Genomic DNA, 14,111 nt, shown 5'->3' on the forward strand with positions numbered 1-14,111 from the left:
AATGCAAGTCACAGAATAAAAATAGATCCAGTTTTAGAAAACATATGTGTATGCTGTTTGAATAAGAAAATCAAAAGACATAAAAAGTCACATCAAATTGGGAGATGATTAAGAGGGAGATAGAAAACTTAACTTTCCTTTAGAAAACAAGAGAATCTTCTGCCATTCAAATAGTTGCTCTTTTAAAACAGCCTTTAAAATAGACACATAAAAAAGAGACAGAAATGTTTTATTCTAAGAGGCATTAAAACTTATACCAAAGTGGTATATGCTACTACTTAAGAATGAATTAATATTTATACTATTTATATCATCTATTAATATTATTTACTATATATATATATATAGTTGCATATATACATCATTACTACAGTTATACTATATATTGCTCTTAATATAACTGTATGCTGCTAATACAATTAACTACATACTGCTAATATAATTAAGATGGCAATGGAAAAGCAGATCAAGAACACAAGACCGAGTCCAGAATAAAAAAATCCAGTTTTATATAGAAACCTATTATTGGATGAAGTTGACATTATAAGTCGGTGGGGGAGGTTGTTTACACAGCGTGGTGTTGTGGCAGAGTTAAAGGGTCCCAAGACAAGGAAATCCAGGGCAGTGGTGGCTTGGAAGCCCCGCTCTACAGCCAACAGTGAGCAGAAGTTTCCAGGTGACTCTGATGCTGCTGACCTGGCACATAACACTCAGTTGTGTCTGGCTCTCTGCGACCCCATGGATTGTAGCCCGCCAGGCTTCTCTGTCCACGGGATTCTCCAGGCAAGAACACTGGAGTGGGTTGCCATTCTCTTCTCCAGGGATCTTCCCGACCCAGGGATTGAACCCAGGTCTCCTGCATTGCAGGCAGATTCCTTACCATTTGAGCTACAGGGAAGTCTTGCTGACCTGGACCATACTGGAAACACCACTGGCCTGGATGGACTGCTTGTAGCATGATGCATCCCTACAGTTTCTGGTCAACCTGTAAATCCCACAAGGAGCTATGGCATCGAGGGTGGGAGGTGCGCTGTGCCGGGGGTTTGGGGCTGGGGGTAATGGTCTAGACCTGTCCTTGGTGTTGGCAGCTGTTTGGCAGCTTCACTTTCTGTGTCCAGCCACTCACTGCCTCAAGAATGTGTCCAGCAGGATTTAAGCTTGGGCTGGGAACGTGTATCTGTGAGGGTCTGACATGAGGATTCCTCTGGGGGATTTGGATTTCTTCTAGACCACCTATGGCATCAGATGCAGGCACCTGTGCAGCTGACCTAGGACTTTCCTCTCCTGATGCAACTGGGCTTTCTATATTCCATTATGATCCTGCCTCTGAATTAGGTAACAGGTTAAAAAAAAAAAAGAAATTGCATCTGAGTCCTTTTACTTGACCATATTTTAGAAAAATTATGTCCAAGTCCCACTGGCATCCTTGGTTCCCCAGCTTAAATGTTCCTCATTGTTCGGCCTGTGTTACAGCATATCGCTCTGTTTTTCATTAGCCAATTTTCAACTTTCCAACTTCCTTAGCCTTCCAAGATGCTCCTGCCTGACCACAGAGTTCAAGTGAATTCCTCTGCTTCCCACCTTCTACCCAACAGCAGACAGAACTCCCCCTCCGTTTGAGAAGCCTGAAGAGAACAGGCTCCCAGAAGGGCCCCCCGCCCCAAGTCCCTAGTCCCTAGTCCCTTCACTTACTCATCTGAATGAGGAGGGTTCTCCCCCGAGTTTACGCCCCTCTGTGGTGTTCCCAAATAGATTTCTGGTGGATGTTTTCAAACTCCGAGGGACAGGTCAGTGAGGAGCCAGAAACTGAAGAATAAAAGTCATTCTTTTTCGGTTTCATCATCTCTGGGTTACTTGAGGTACAACAATCTGTTGCAGTTATCACAATATATTATTATATCTAAAATTGAAATGGCCACTCTTGGTGACGCATCTTCTCTCGCCACCCAAATTAACGTCTTAGTCTGCATCCGACGAAGCTGAAAATTGCCTCTTTGTGCTTGCAAACCACTCCACCTGCCTCCACGTCCATGGACTCTTTCAAAAACGCATCCCTCTGTAACATCGCCCAGGTGACAAAGTTGACAAAGGAGAGGAAACTGGTTGGTGGAACTTGAAGACAGACCGAACCAGGCTTAGTTTCCCTTTTCTCTTCCAAATTAGAGATTGCTTCCGTTTGGTTCCCTTCTAGTGTCCTCACTTATCCTTTATCCCAAATTTCAGGACAGAATCGGTGGAGGAAAATACAGATGCTCCTGAATGTCAAAGGCCCAGGGATGGCATTTTAATGGGTAATGAAACAGGAAGGGATGAGGGCTCAGCTGTAACTTGACTCCGGAAGAGTTTGAAGCATCTTTGCTACCCACACCGGGCATTTAATACATACTTGTGATGTGAGTGTCTGTTGCTATGCCTGGGGATTTGGGGTTCTATTCAGCATATCCTCTGAGGAAGTTTTATTTCTGTCTAACTCTCTAGGGGCATATTCAGTGATAGTGGACTGGTGGGCGGGGGCAGGGAACCCAGCTATTGGGACGGCCCTCTGGTTCATCCAGACCAGCTAGAGACCCTGCTTTTCTAGCCATGATCCGCTCTCATAAATCTATTTCCTCCACCTTTCTTTGCTTTATGATCTCTTAAGTGGCTTGCCAATAAAATTTTGTAGCTCTAATTTCTTAATATTTGGCCCTAGGGCACAGGCTGTAAATCTGTCTGCCCCCACCTGTCTTTTGACAGTAAATCTCAGCCCTCGGCTTGTTGAACTGCCCATCCAAGACTTTTGAAGGCATCTCTTCTCAGTTCTTACAAAAACAAGGGAAGCTGAGCTGCCCCGTTTTCCAGGAGGCAACATTCCGGCTCCCTGGGCGCAGTTTCCACAGAAACCTTTCACTTCTCCGTGGACGTTTCAGTAAGTCACTACTTTTAGTTTCTCTTTATTTTTCCCCCTCTTCATCCTAGGTTTATGTGTTTTCTCTCTTCCCTCAGTTTTTCTAACATTTCCTGTTTGTGCAAACTTCATTACCAAGATATTATTAATCCTACCCTTCATCTCTTCACCATGCTCTTCCTCACTCACCACTTGGAGAGACATGACTCCCTACCTCTGGGCAACAGCGGGGCTCTGGACAATCCCTACTCTGGAAGTCAGAGCCTCTTTAACGGCCATCAGTGTCCTTCTAGTCTGTTAATATTCTTCCCAAATCCCTTCCTCATCCACAAAGCCTTTGTTGACCATCTCTCTCTCTGTTGCCAGGGAAGCTGCTGGTACAGGCAAGGATGCTCCAAATGGTACCCTGTGTCCCCTCCCTCATTAAGCATGGAGACCACCTGAGCTCTAGACAGAAATCCTAGTCTTATCTGTGGCTGGCTTGGTCCTTGCTAGACTGGACATGTTGCCATCTGGGGGAAGACAGCACCTTCCCAGGGGATTCCCACTGCTGTCCTGTTCCAATGTCCTTTCTTCTAAGTCTTGAAAATATCTAATCGAAATGCACATGATGCCTTCCCTTTAGTGTTTCACAGGGGTTTGAGAAAGGCAGAAATGGGATGTGAAGACTTGTCTTAGTTGAAGCTACGCCACTTTCTCAGCCACATTTAATATCTGGTTCTTCGGTGATGGGACATGCGTAGTTAAACCAGTTAACTGCTATGTGTAGAAGTGACTCTGCTGGCTCTGGGCTGGCCTCCACCATGCCTGACACCTCGTTGTGTGGTGATTTCCATAACATGGCGACACAGGTCTCTTCAAAGGCCAGACTGCTCTAGAAGCAAGCCCAGGTCCTCCAGGTATTTGGAGCTGGGGTGACAGGGAAGTGAGGGAAGAGCCTGGGCTGAAGCGGAACCATCTCAGATGAGGGTGCAGGGCATCCTTCAACACCAGGGTCCACCACTGCTCACAGCCTTCCTGGAAGCAGGAAGACAGAAATTGTGACATACAGGTGTGTCTTCTTTAGAAAAGAACATTTCACCTCCGATCTGTTCCCGAAGCAGGAAAAAAGGACTAACCTGACAGTATAGAGCAGGAGTACACCATGGGAGGTAAGGTCAGTCCAGGGAAGTCAGTCTAATAGTGATCTGCAAAGGCATCAGGGAGGTGGCTTGTGAGTTGAGTCTTGTGAGGCAGGAAAGAATGAGTAGCGAGAACAGAAAGTTGGAGCTAAGATGGTGTAGAGGAGTGCTTTTCAACAGTTAGTAGGACTTAAAACAACAAAACAACAACGGGCTTCCCTCATAGGTCAGCTGGTAAAGAATCTGCCTGCAATGCAGGAGACCTGGGTTCAACCCCTGGGTTGGGAAGATCCCCTGGAAAAGGGAACGGCTAACCACTTCAGTATTCTGGCTTGGAGAACCCCAAGGACTGTATAGTCCATGGGGTCACAAACAGTTGGACACTACTGAGTGACTTTCACTTCACAGGACTAAAAACCACCTCAGGTATCTGTTTAAAATGTCAGCTCCCAGGCTGGATGCCCAGAGACTAAATTAGAAGGTCTGCTGTGAGTCCAGAAATCAGAAAGCTTAAAAAAAACCTCTGAACCCCTAGGTAAGAAGGCACACAGGCTATGAATATCATGAAAATTATGGAAGGAAATTCCAGGTAATTCTGAGTGTCTCAGTTGGGTTTAAACTCTCAGTTTAGAGTAGGATTTGTAAACTAAATAACTCTGGGAGTTAGGCTGGTACAGGTAACGAGGGAGGCTCATAGGCCATTTGTGCAAGTGTAATAACTGTCCACTCTTGTTTTTCAAAGGAAAGCGGTCATGTCACTCCAGCCATTACTGTCATGTGGGAATATGTGTCCAGTACATGTGAGCTTTCCACTCACAAGAGAAGCCAGAAACTTGGATTTTAAATAAATCTTTCTCCTCTGATTACTCAATGGTGGATTAAATGACCATGAGCACCAAACAGCTCCACAAGAGCTATGAGTTGGCAAGATGAGATGGACAGAATAAAATCTGACTGTCTGAGGACTTGAATGATAAACTAAAATTCTATTTCCTCCACTAGATGATGAAAACAAGATTCTGGAGCAAAGAAGGGGTCTGAATGGAAGCGTGCTTCAGGGATATTCCTGTGGCTTTTTGGTAAATCTTGGGATGGAATGGAGAAGGGGCCTCAGTCAGGACATCACAGGTGGTTCCTCCAATTGTGCAGGGAGAACAGAAAAGAAAGGAGAATAGGAAAGGTATGAAAGATGCTGGGAGGCACCTGGGAGACAGCTGGGGAGATGTGCCTGGCTGTGGAAGAAGGGAGAAGTTATCCAGAGTTCTGTCTAAATATGTACTACCTCTGTCCATCCTTTTCCCCTTTTGTTTTTAACATATGCTTATGTTTCAGCTTCATTTATTCTACAAAAAAAAGAAAAGATAATTTAGGTTGCATTCTGGAGAAGGCAATGGCAACCCACTCCAGTACTCTTGCCTGGAAAATCCCATGGACAGAGGAGCCTGGTAGGCTGCAGTCCATGGGGTCGCTAGGAGTCGGACACGACTGAGCGACTTCACTTTCACTTTTCACTTTCATGCATTGGAGGAAATGGTAACCCACTCCAGTGTTCTTGTCTGGAGAATCCCAGGGACAGGGGAGCCTGGTGGGCTGCCATCTATGGTGTCGCACAGAGTCAGACACGACTGAAGTGACTTAGCAGCTTCAGCAGCAGCAGCAGGTTGCATTCTGAGAAGTGCCTGCTTAATAGGGAAATTTAGAGTCATTTCTTTAGGGGGGAAAAAAACCCACAGACAAGATATTTCATAGTATCTGTAATAAATGCAAATAAATTGATACAAACAAAACTTGGCTTTAGCAAACTGTACATACATAAATATCATTTCTTTTACTATAACATTCAACTTTTTTTCACATAAAGCCTTCCATGATTTTTATTTATTACATCCAATGTTTCTTTATACCTTTAAAAAAAAGTGCCTTTTAGATTTACAGCTTGTGCTTCTAATGCAAGGTTAGAACATCATGCCCCCAAAAGAAAACAAGGTAAAAAGGAAGCTGCCATATAAGCTCTTAAAAACTGTATGTTACAGGGTCTTCAAATCTCTTCAGCACTGGTTGGCTGGTAGATTGTTCGATGACAACATGGTGCTCAGGCTGCATTGCTTATTGAATGGATGGAGCAGCACCGTGGGAAAGCTGCCCAGATGGTCTCTGAAGTCCCTGCGAACACACAGGATGGGCCAAGGGCCCAGAGTTCACGTGTCCAGGGAACGGTAGAAATCTTGACTCTTTTTAGTGCTGAGGCTCAATCAAAATTTCTTCCCAGCTTCTGTCCTCTATGTGCTCTCCCCCATCACTGTTTACCATCACCTCCGAAGCCGTGATTTGCACGCATGGGATGCGGAGGTGAGCGACAGCCGCTGTACCGAGGGCATCCGCCAAGACTCACGTCCTCTCTTTGCTCGTTTGGGATTGCCCTGGGCCAAATTCCTCCTTAGGTGACCAGCAGCAAGCTGCCGAGAGCATCTGCTTGGTTCAGAGAGGAGGAGGGCCGTTTGTGTATCTGAGCATGGGGTGGAATGATCGGGCAAAATTGTTGGAGAGAGCACAACTGTAGTCTTCCTCTGACATTGGGACTAGGCAGGCCAGCCCAATGAGAAGCAGCAGCAGGAGCTGAAGGGGAAGAGCCGCTCGGAGGACTCTGAACAGGAAGGCTCGGCTGGACCGGGCTGGCCGAGGCTCAGAAAGGGAGGAATCGGAGCCACCTTTTATGGACCTGAGAGAAGAATCAACATCAATAACTCAAGTATCTCCAGTGTTGGGTGGATGCTGCTGTTTGCTTCCTCCCCTTTGGTTAGACCGAACACCACCCAACCTGGCAGTTAGCTGCCAGCTTTCTGCAGTAAACCCAGCTGATGAACACCACCCAACCAGGCAGTTAGCTGCCAGCCTTCTGCAGTAAACCCAGGTGATCTCCCCACCACCAAATGAAGAGTTGTTTGGAAACTGCACTGATGGAAGGCAGACATTTAGTTGGTTAAAGGTAACTAACTGGGTTCAAATTCCGCCCCTCGATTTGGCAAAGTCTTTTCCAACAAAGATGATTGCTCTACACACACCCCACCAGCATAAATTAAGTAGACCTGGGATAATTAAAATGTAGATGTTTGATGCAGTACATTTTTGGTGTAAGACTATCAAGAGCAACATTAGGCACAATTAGCGGCTGTTGGGATGATACAAGGTCTTCCTCCCGTCTAGCCTGTCCTAGACATGCCAGAGTCTGTGCAGCAAGGACAAGGACAGCTGCAGTCATTTTGCACAGACCCACAGAGTTGAATTAACCTTAGAGTATTCCCTGGTTTCATCTTGCACTGAGTCAGTGACTGGCCCTGACATTGGCAGATTCCAAAGCTGGAAGAATAAGCGTGGTGGTGGAGTCAGTCTACACAACACTGGTGCTGAATGATACTGACTCCAGGGTGATCCTTCTGTCACTGGCTCCATCAATGTGGGAAACAGACACACTGTTTCTGAAGATAGATTGTGTCTTGAAGGCTCCTTCTAAACCCAATGTTCCATGTTTTCCTATCTTCTTAAATTTCCCCATCTACTTTGAAACAGTGCATTACAGATGAAGCATGAACTTCAAAATTCATAAGAAAGACTGCCTGTGAAATACGGAATATGGAAGTAGGTTCTGGGTGGGAGGTACTGCTTTTTCTTTGTAAGCATCCATTAATGTTTTGGTTACTAGTGGAGAAGAGGAGGAAAGCAATGATATTTACAAGAGCAATTGTACACACACACACACACACACACACACACCATTGCAGAAGCAGAAAGAACAGATGTACCAAGGAGACCGACTCCCCACACCTAGTCTGAATTCTCTAATGGTTTGATGGTAGGGGCATTGATTGTGAGACCACAGGAGAGGTATACAGGTATGAACACTGTATTGGTCATTCTGTACCCTTATCTCATGAGAAAACACTGTCTCCAGCTACCTTGAAAGGAAAAATGAAAGTCGCTCAGTCATGTCCGACTCTTTGAGACCCCAGGGATTACAAGACAGTCCATGGAATTCTCCAGGCCAGAATACTGGAGTGGATAACCTTTCCCTTCTCCAGAGGGTCTTCCCAACCCAGGGATCGAACCCAGGTCTCCCACATTGCAGGCAGATTCTTTGCCAGCTGAGCCACAAGGGAAGCCCAAGAATACTGGAGTGGGTAGCCTATCCATTCTCCAGCAGATCTTCCTGACCCAGGAATTGAACTAGGGTCTCCTGCATCTCAGGTGGATTCTTTACCAACTGAGCTATCAGAGCTCCCTTATTAACCATTAATTTCGGAAGCCAGATTACACCGGTATCAGTGAGGAGTGACACCAAAGAAAATGTTAAGATAAAAAACAGAAGTAATCCCCTTAAAAGGGAACAGAGGGACTACTCTTTCATTAAATTCACAAAGAAATACGTGAAACAAACAGTCTAGACCTGCCCTGTAGAAGCTCTGAGCAGCCGTGTACTATACTGGGTTTCTGATGCATCTCTCAGAGCCTGATTGACAAAAACAGATCTCTGGCCTTAATTGGGACTGTGTTCTTTTCCAGTCTACAAACCTTGAACAACTGACTTCATCTCTGTGCAACAACCTCTTCTTCAAATCCTTCAAATTAGACTAGACAGGCTTCCAACTTGCAAGCTCCATGTTTTATACACTTAGGTCTTCCAGTAATTGGTGAATGTAAAGAGGTTACCAACTGGGAGGCCACAAGAGTTCAATCACCATCTAGTGGTCAAACTGATTAACTGCCCTCTGCTAGGACCGATACTCAGAAACACTGTATTTTGTGAAGATAAGTTCTGTGTGTGCATGCTCAGTCACCTCTGGCTCTTTGTGACCCCATAGACTGTAGCCCACCAGGCTCCTCTGTCCATGGGATTTCCCAGGCAAGAACACTGGAGTGGCTTGCCATTACCTTCTCCAGGGGATCTTCCTGACCCAGGGCATAAAAGAAGTCTGTCACATATCTATTAAAGAGAACTTTCTCTAGCTACCTAACTGTAAAATATTCGTGCTGAGATAAAGCCTTAGAATAGCTAATCCATCTTCCGATTTTGTAGATAAATAACTAACAAAAGTTCACATTTACTCTTCTAACTGCTGGATAACAGAAGCATTTGTCTGTCACTTCATCCCCACAGCAGTCCTCGGTGTTCCTGTCCCACCTTCATTTTATAGTCGACATAAAGGAGGCATAGAGAAGTTAGGCAACCCACTCGAGGTTACACAGTTAGAATGGCATAGAATGAAAACTTCAACTCTGGTGTTCTAACTTTTAGAACTTAGGCTTTATAAATAGAGTAAATCACTTGCCCCAGTTGACAATTAAAGGAGGAGCTGTATGGACTTCCCTGGTGATCCAGTGGTTAAGACTCTGCCTTCCAATGCAGGGGACGCAGGTTCGATCACTGGTCAGGGAATGAAGGTCCCACATGCTGCGAGGTCCAGCCAAAAAGTAAAAAAATATAAAAGGAAGAGCTCCAGCAGCATGTCTCTGTAATGTTTTGCTGTTTGGTGACATGAATGAAGGTCATCCAGGTCATATTTACATCATGGGTCTCTCCCATGCAGATGCAAAGAAGGCAATATCTTAAAATACTTGGAGGCAAGTGGTTTCCTCATGTCTCAAATGAATGCCTTTAACCATAAAGCCTCACAGGTTTTACAAAGACCACCAAGTCAGTATACGGACACAGGGGCATTCTACTTTGAGGCAACTGTACAACGTGGGCAAATAACTTAATCTCTCTGCCTTCAGTTTTCTCATTTGCAAAGATGAGAAAGCATTAATCTAAAAACTGTTTGGTTCTGACAGTTTATGAATTCAGTGGTTTAAAGTGTCTGGAGAAGGATGAGACAGCCACCCATGAGCTCTGGACTGAATGGCCTGAAAATAGGTCCTGGTGAATAATACTCTCCACCTGTCAGCTGTCTGATGACTTAAAAACACAAAAGAGAGCTCCACGTTTCCTTATTATTCAGCATCTAAATAAAATGAGGGAGATTTCAAACTGACTTTTTTCTTTAGGAGACACTTCAGGACATTAGGGATGGGCAGATTCATGCATATCATTCAGAATCTGACTGACAGAGTTGAACAGCCCATTTGTCAATTATTAGCTTCTTTGAACAATTAAGCCAAAGATCGAGATCAAAACAAGAGCTACACATTGACCAGTCCACTCCTGAGAAAAGCAAGACAAGGTCACCATCTTTGGATGACAGGCTCAGATGCTGTAGAGTCTACTGGAGGACATGGCACATTTAACAGCATCAGAGCATTCTGTATTAACATTTAATCAGTGCAAGCTTTCTAATGTTGAAGAATGCCAACCTGGGGAGAAATAATGGGCTAAGATTGGGACAAAGAGAACACAGTGCTTAGTGATTTTCCATGCAGTTGACTGCTCTTGGAAATATCCAGTTGGTCTACTGAAAACAATGCCACCCGTGTGGGGGCAATTACTAAGGTTTCAACAAGTCCAAAGTTCTCTCTCCTTAGGATGAACCTGTCCCAGTGCTTCTAGTATTAATACTAGCAGGTTAATGACACCAAGGAAGTGAGTACTTTTAATATTTAATCTATTAATCTAAAATCAATTAAGTTTCAAGAGTCTTGGGGAATCTGACAGGAGGAAGAACAAAGACCTCTCACTCATCCCTCTCCAAGGGCCTTACTCCACAAACAGACGCGATGGAGGCTGTGTTGACAGAGGAAAAACTAAATGTGTAAGCTTGCTTAAGAAACTTAAATCAATGGAGATATTTTGGGTAAACTTGTCCTGCAAAAACATGCTTATTCTCTATAAGTAAACATTTATTTTATGACTTTTCTCACTCCCCTCGCTCATTCTAATTTGAGGGTAAAAAAACTGCCCAGGCATTGTTTCATTTCTTTCCCAAAATATGTGTAGTTGTGGGAATTCTGGCCATGGAATTCTCCAGGCCAGAATACTGGAGTGGGTAGCCGTTCCCTTCTCCAGGGGATCCTCCCAACCCAGGAATCGAACCCAGATCTCCTGCACTGCAGGCAGATTTTTACTAGCTGAGCCACCAGGGAAGCCCATACCTATGAACACACCACAGCAAAGAAAGTCTCAGAAGGGCTGTGAGAAGCCCAAGGAGTGAGTGTGCATGTGGAGTGCGACTCATCTCAAAAATTTTATGTCACCAAGGAAATAAAATGGGTTAATTCTGTGCATACATCACTGAAACACAAATGAAAAGACACTTTCAACTCATTTTGTAACTTGTGAGCAAACTCTGGCAGCAGAAGAATAGAAAATTTTGTGAGGAAATATCAGGTTGTCCATGATCTTGTCTGTTCTTGTGTGAAAGGTCTTTATTCCCTGGGTATGTGGTTTAGAAGAAAAATTTTCAGAATCAACTTAGGGTGTGTCTCCCCTTATTCCAAAATGAACATTCTGGCTGGTCCAAAGCTATCTCAGGCAGCCCATGGTAGCCCCAGACCTGGAACTGTTGTCTAAAGTAACCCTCTTAAGGTGGTGCATTGGTAAAGAATCGCCTGCCACTGCAGGAGATGCGGGTTCAATCCCTGAATTGGGAAGATCCCTTAGAGAAGGAAATGGCAACCCACTCCGGTATTCTTGTCTGGGAAATCCCATGGACAGAGGAGCCTGGTGGGCTATAGAGACCACGGGGTTGCAAAGAGTCAGACATGATTTAGCGACTGAATGCATTTGCACGCACGCGCACACACCCACCCACACACACACACACACACTCATTAAGAGCCTGCGAGCTAGGATTCAGAGTAAGAGAGACCTGGTTTCAAATTCTACATCTTCATGCCTCTATTTCTTGATATCCTTGTCTATAAAATTGGGAAAGAACATGCTGGGCGGATTAAATAAGAAATGAGGTAACAGATATATAACGCTTAGCATGGTCCTTAGAATACACTAAATGCTAAATAAATGTCAGCAACTTATCATTCTTATCTGTATGATTAAAGCAAGGGTGTGCTGACTCACACCCTTAGGGATTTTACTAGATTCAGCCTTTGCTTCCAGGGAAATAGTCCTGATTTATAGCAGTACTTTCAAAGAGGTGATGTGTTTTTCCAAAGTGTCTTACTTGTTCCTGGGAAACACTGGGAATGCAGACCTCAAAATATAAAGGAAATATAGATGAGCCTGCCCCTATAACTAACTGTCCTACGCCAGGGTGTCCAGCTTGCCTCGGGAGCAAGGTTGTTTTAGGCTGAGGCACTTTGAGAGCTTTGAATAAATAAATCCCCAGGGAGAACAGAAAAGACCTGAAAAAAAAATTCCACAAGAAATTGAACAGTGTTTACAGTGAGGCCCTCATGTACGTGTAAAAACCCCACTGTGCCTGCCTAAATGCTGCCTTGACCAGATTTTAAAATGAGGCCTTTTTTCCTTCTCTTTCAGTGTTTCAGCCAGTCATTTGCCACTTATTCTGTCTCAGCTCTTTGTGTAGAAGGTGCGAAAGACTAAAGACACCCAGGGAAGATTTACATGTTACAATACTCAGCTTTGGAATGAAGTCATCATTTCCCTCTCTGCAGACTATGGAGGAGTTTTTCCTTTGCCTTGTAGGAAATTGGAGTAAAATCTTCCCATGTGTGCACTTCAACTAATCTAGAGTAGAATTTTGAAGAGTTATTGGCTCTCAGGTTAGATAATTTCAAATCGAAACTGGAGAAAAAGTGTCAGCTGGGCCATCATAAACCTGGCTTCAAAAAGCCATGCATCTTAAGTATGTTTAATATCAAATATTGTGAATAGTTATTAGGAATGTATGCTTTCAAATGTTTAGAATATTAAAGAGTCTTGATTTAGCGGATCCCTAGATTCTGACATATTGCTATTCTTCTATGACAGGAACCATACTGTATTAATTTTGTGGGTCCTGGGCCTAAACATAGTAGGTATATGGTAAACACTGCTATCAATCCATTGTTAGGCCTAGAATATCAAGTAAGAGAACAGAGAACAATGGCTCTAGAATCAATCTGAAATATACAGCAGGCAAACAACTGATACTCTTAATATCTGACTCTAAACTACAAAAGAATATAAGAACCCTCCCTTCAAACGAATACCCAGCTTCTTTCAAGTCAGCCTCTTTGCTCTCAGAAAGAATACATGCCTAAAATTTTCCCATCACAGATGGCCGGGGTCAACGTTCTAAACTGTTTGTGCTTTGGCAATAACCTTTCAAGTCTGCTGGACCAGTGCAAGATCAAACACAAGGTAATCTCCAGTCCGATGTAAAGGAACACCGTGACAGCCGGATTGTGAGAGAAGTTAATTCTTTCCCAACAGACTCTCCATGTTATTGTCCACGTAGGTGCACCCCAAAGAGAGGTGCCAAGGAGGTAAGGATCCAAGAATGTTCAACCACAACCCGCCTGCCAAGGTGTCTGCCGACGTTTGCCGTCCAGGTGAGGATCATTTGTACTTCAGGTCCTGTAAGCAGCAAAGTGGACACCGTGCTGTGTGCTCAGAAAGATGTTAATAAACAGCGCCGGACAGAGCAGAGCTGAAGGCAGCTTGCGGATGTCACAGTGAGAACGTGGCTGTCCCAGCCGCAAAGCCCCGTTAGGAGACGTGTCAAAGCCCTTGCTGCCCTGAGAAATGAGGCCTTTGACGTTTCAGAAGGCCGGGTGGCTGTCTGAAAGAACATGGGAAACTGGGAACCAAAGGGCGGTTGCTACTAGTATGGATGCTGTTAATAACATAGGAGCTTTTCCCCTTCTCATCACCATCATTTATGTCAACTACAGAGTTGATCTCTGGTATCCTTAAAGGAACACTGTGGGGACAGGATGCCCCATCTCTGTTCATGACACATCAGTAATTTGTGGCGAGAAGATAGACTTTATGAAACAGGGATCTCTCTATAGTACATGATGTCTTTTTTTTTATAGGGGGCCAAGAAAACATCAGCGCACTTGGAGAAGCCCATCGTGATTGTCAAAAATCCCTGTGAGTTTTTCTCCATTCATGTTTTATTATTGATATTTTGTTACAGACTGAAAAAAAAAAAAAAAAAAGCCCCACAAAACTGTCATCAAACCAAACCAAAGGGAAAAAAAAAAAAAGC

At 44.2% G+C, this 14,111-nt stretch overlaps 1 protein-coding gene across 4 annotated transcripts in view; it reads right to left on the reverse strand.

The window, feature by feature from the left end:
• Window positions 1–5,747: 5,747 nt before the first annotated feature.
• Window positions 5,748–14,111, reverse strand: part of SYNE1 (spectrin repeat containing nuclear envelope protein 1) — a 466,580-nt gene continuing 458,216 nt past the window's right edge. For all 4 annotated transcript variants that reach the window (XM_061130284.1, XM_061130286.1, XM_061130285.1 and 1 more), the window contains one exon: window positions 5,748–6,727. In XM_061130284.1, coding sequence (XP_060986267.1) covers window positions 6,487–6,727 — 241 coding nt within the window. In that variant the 3' untranslated portion in view covers window positions 5,748–6,486. The remainder of the gene's footprint in view (window positions 6,728–14,111) is intronic.

The sequence above is a fragment of the Dama dama genome, chromosome 26 (genome assembly GCF_033118175.1).
Source record: "Dama dama isolate Ldn47 chromosome 26, ASM3311817v1, whole genome shotgun sequence".
Classification (NCBI taxonomy): domain Eukaryota; kingdom Metazoa; phylum Chordata; class Mammalia; order Artiodactyla; family Cervidae; genus Dama; species Dama dama.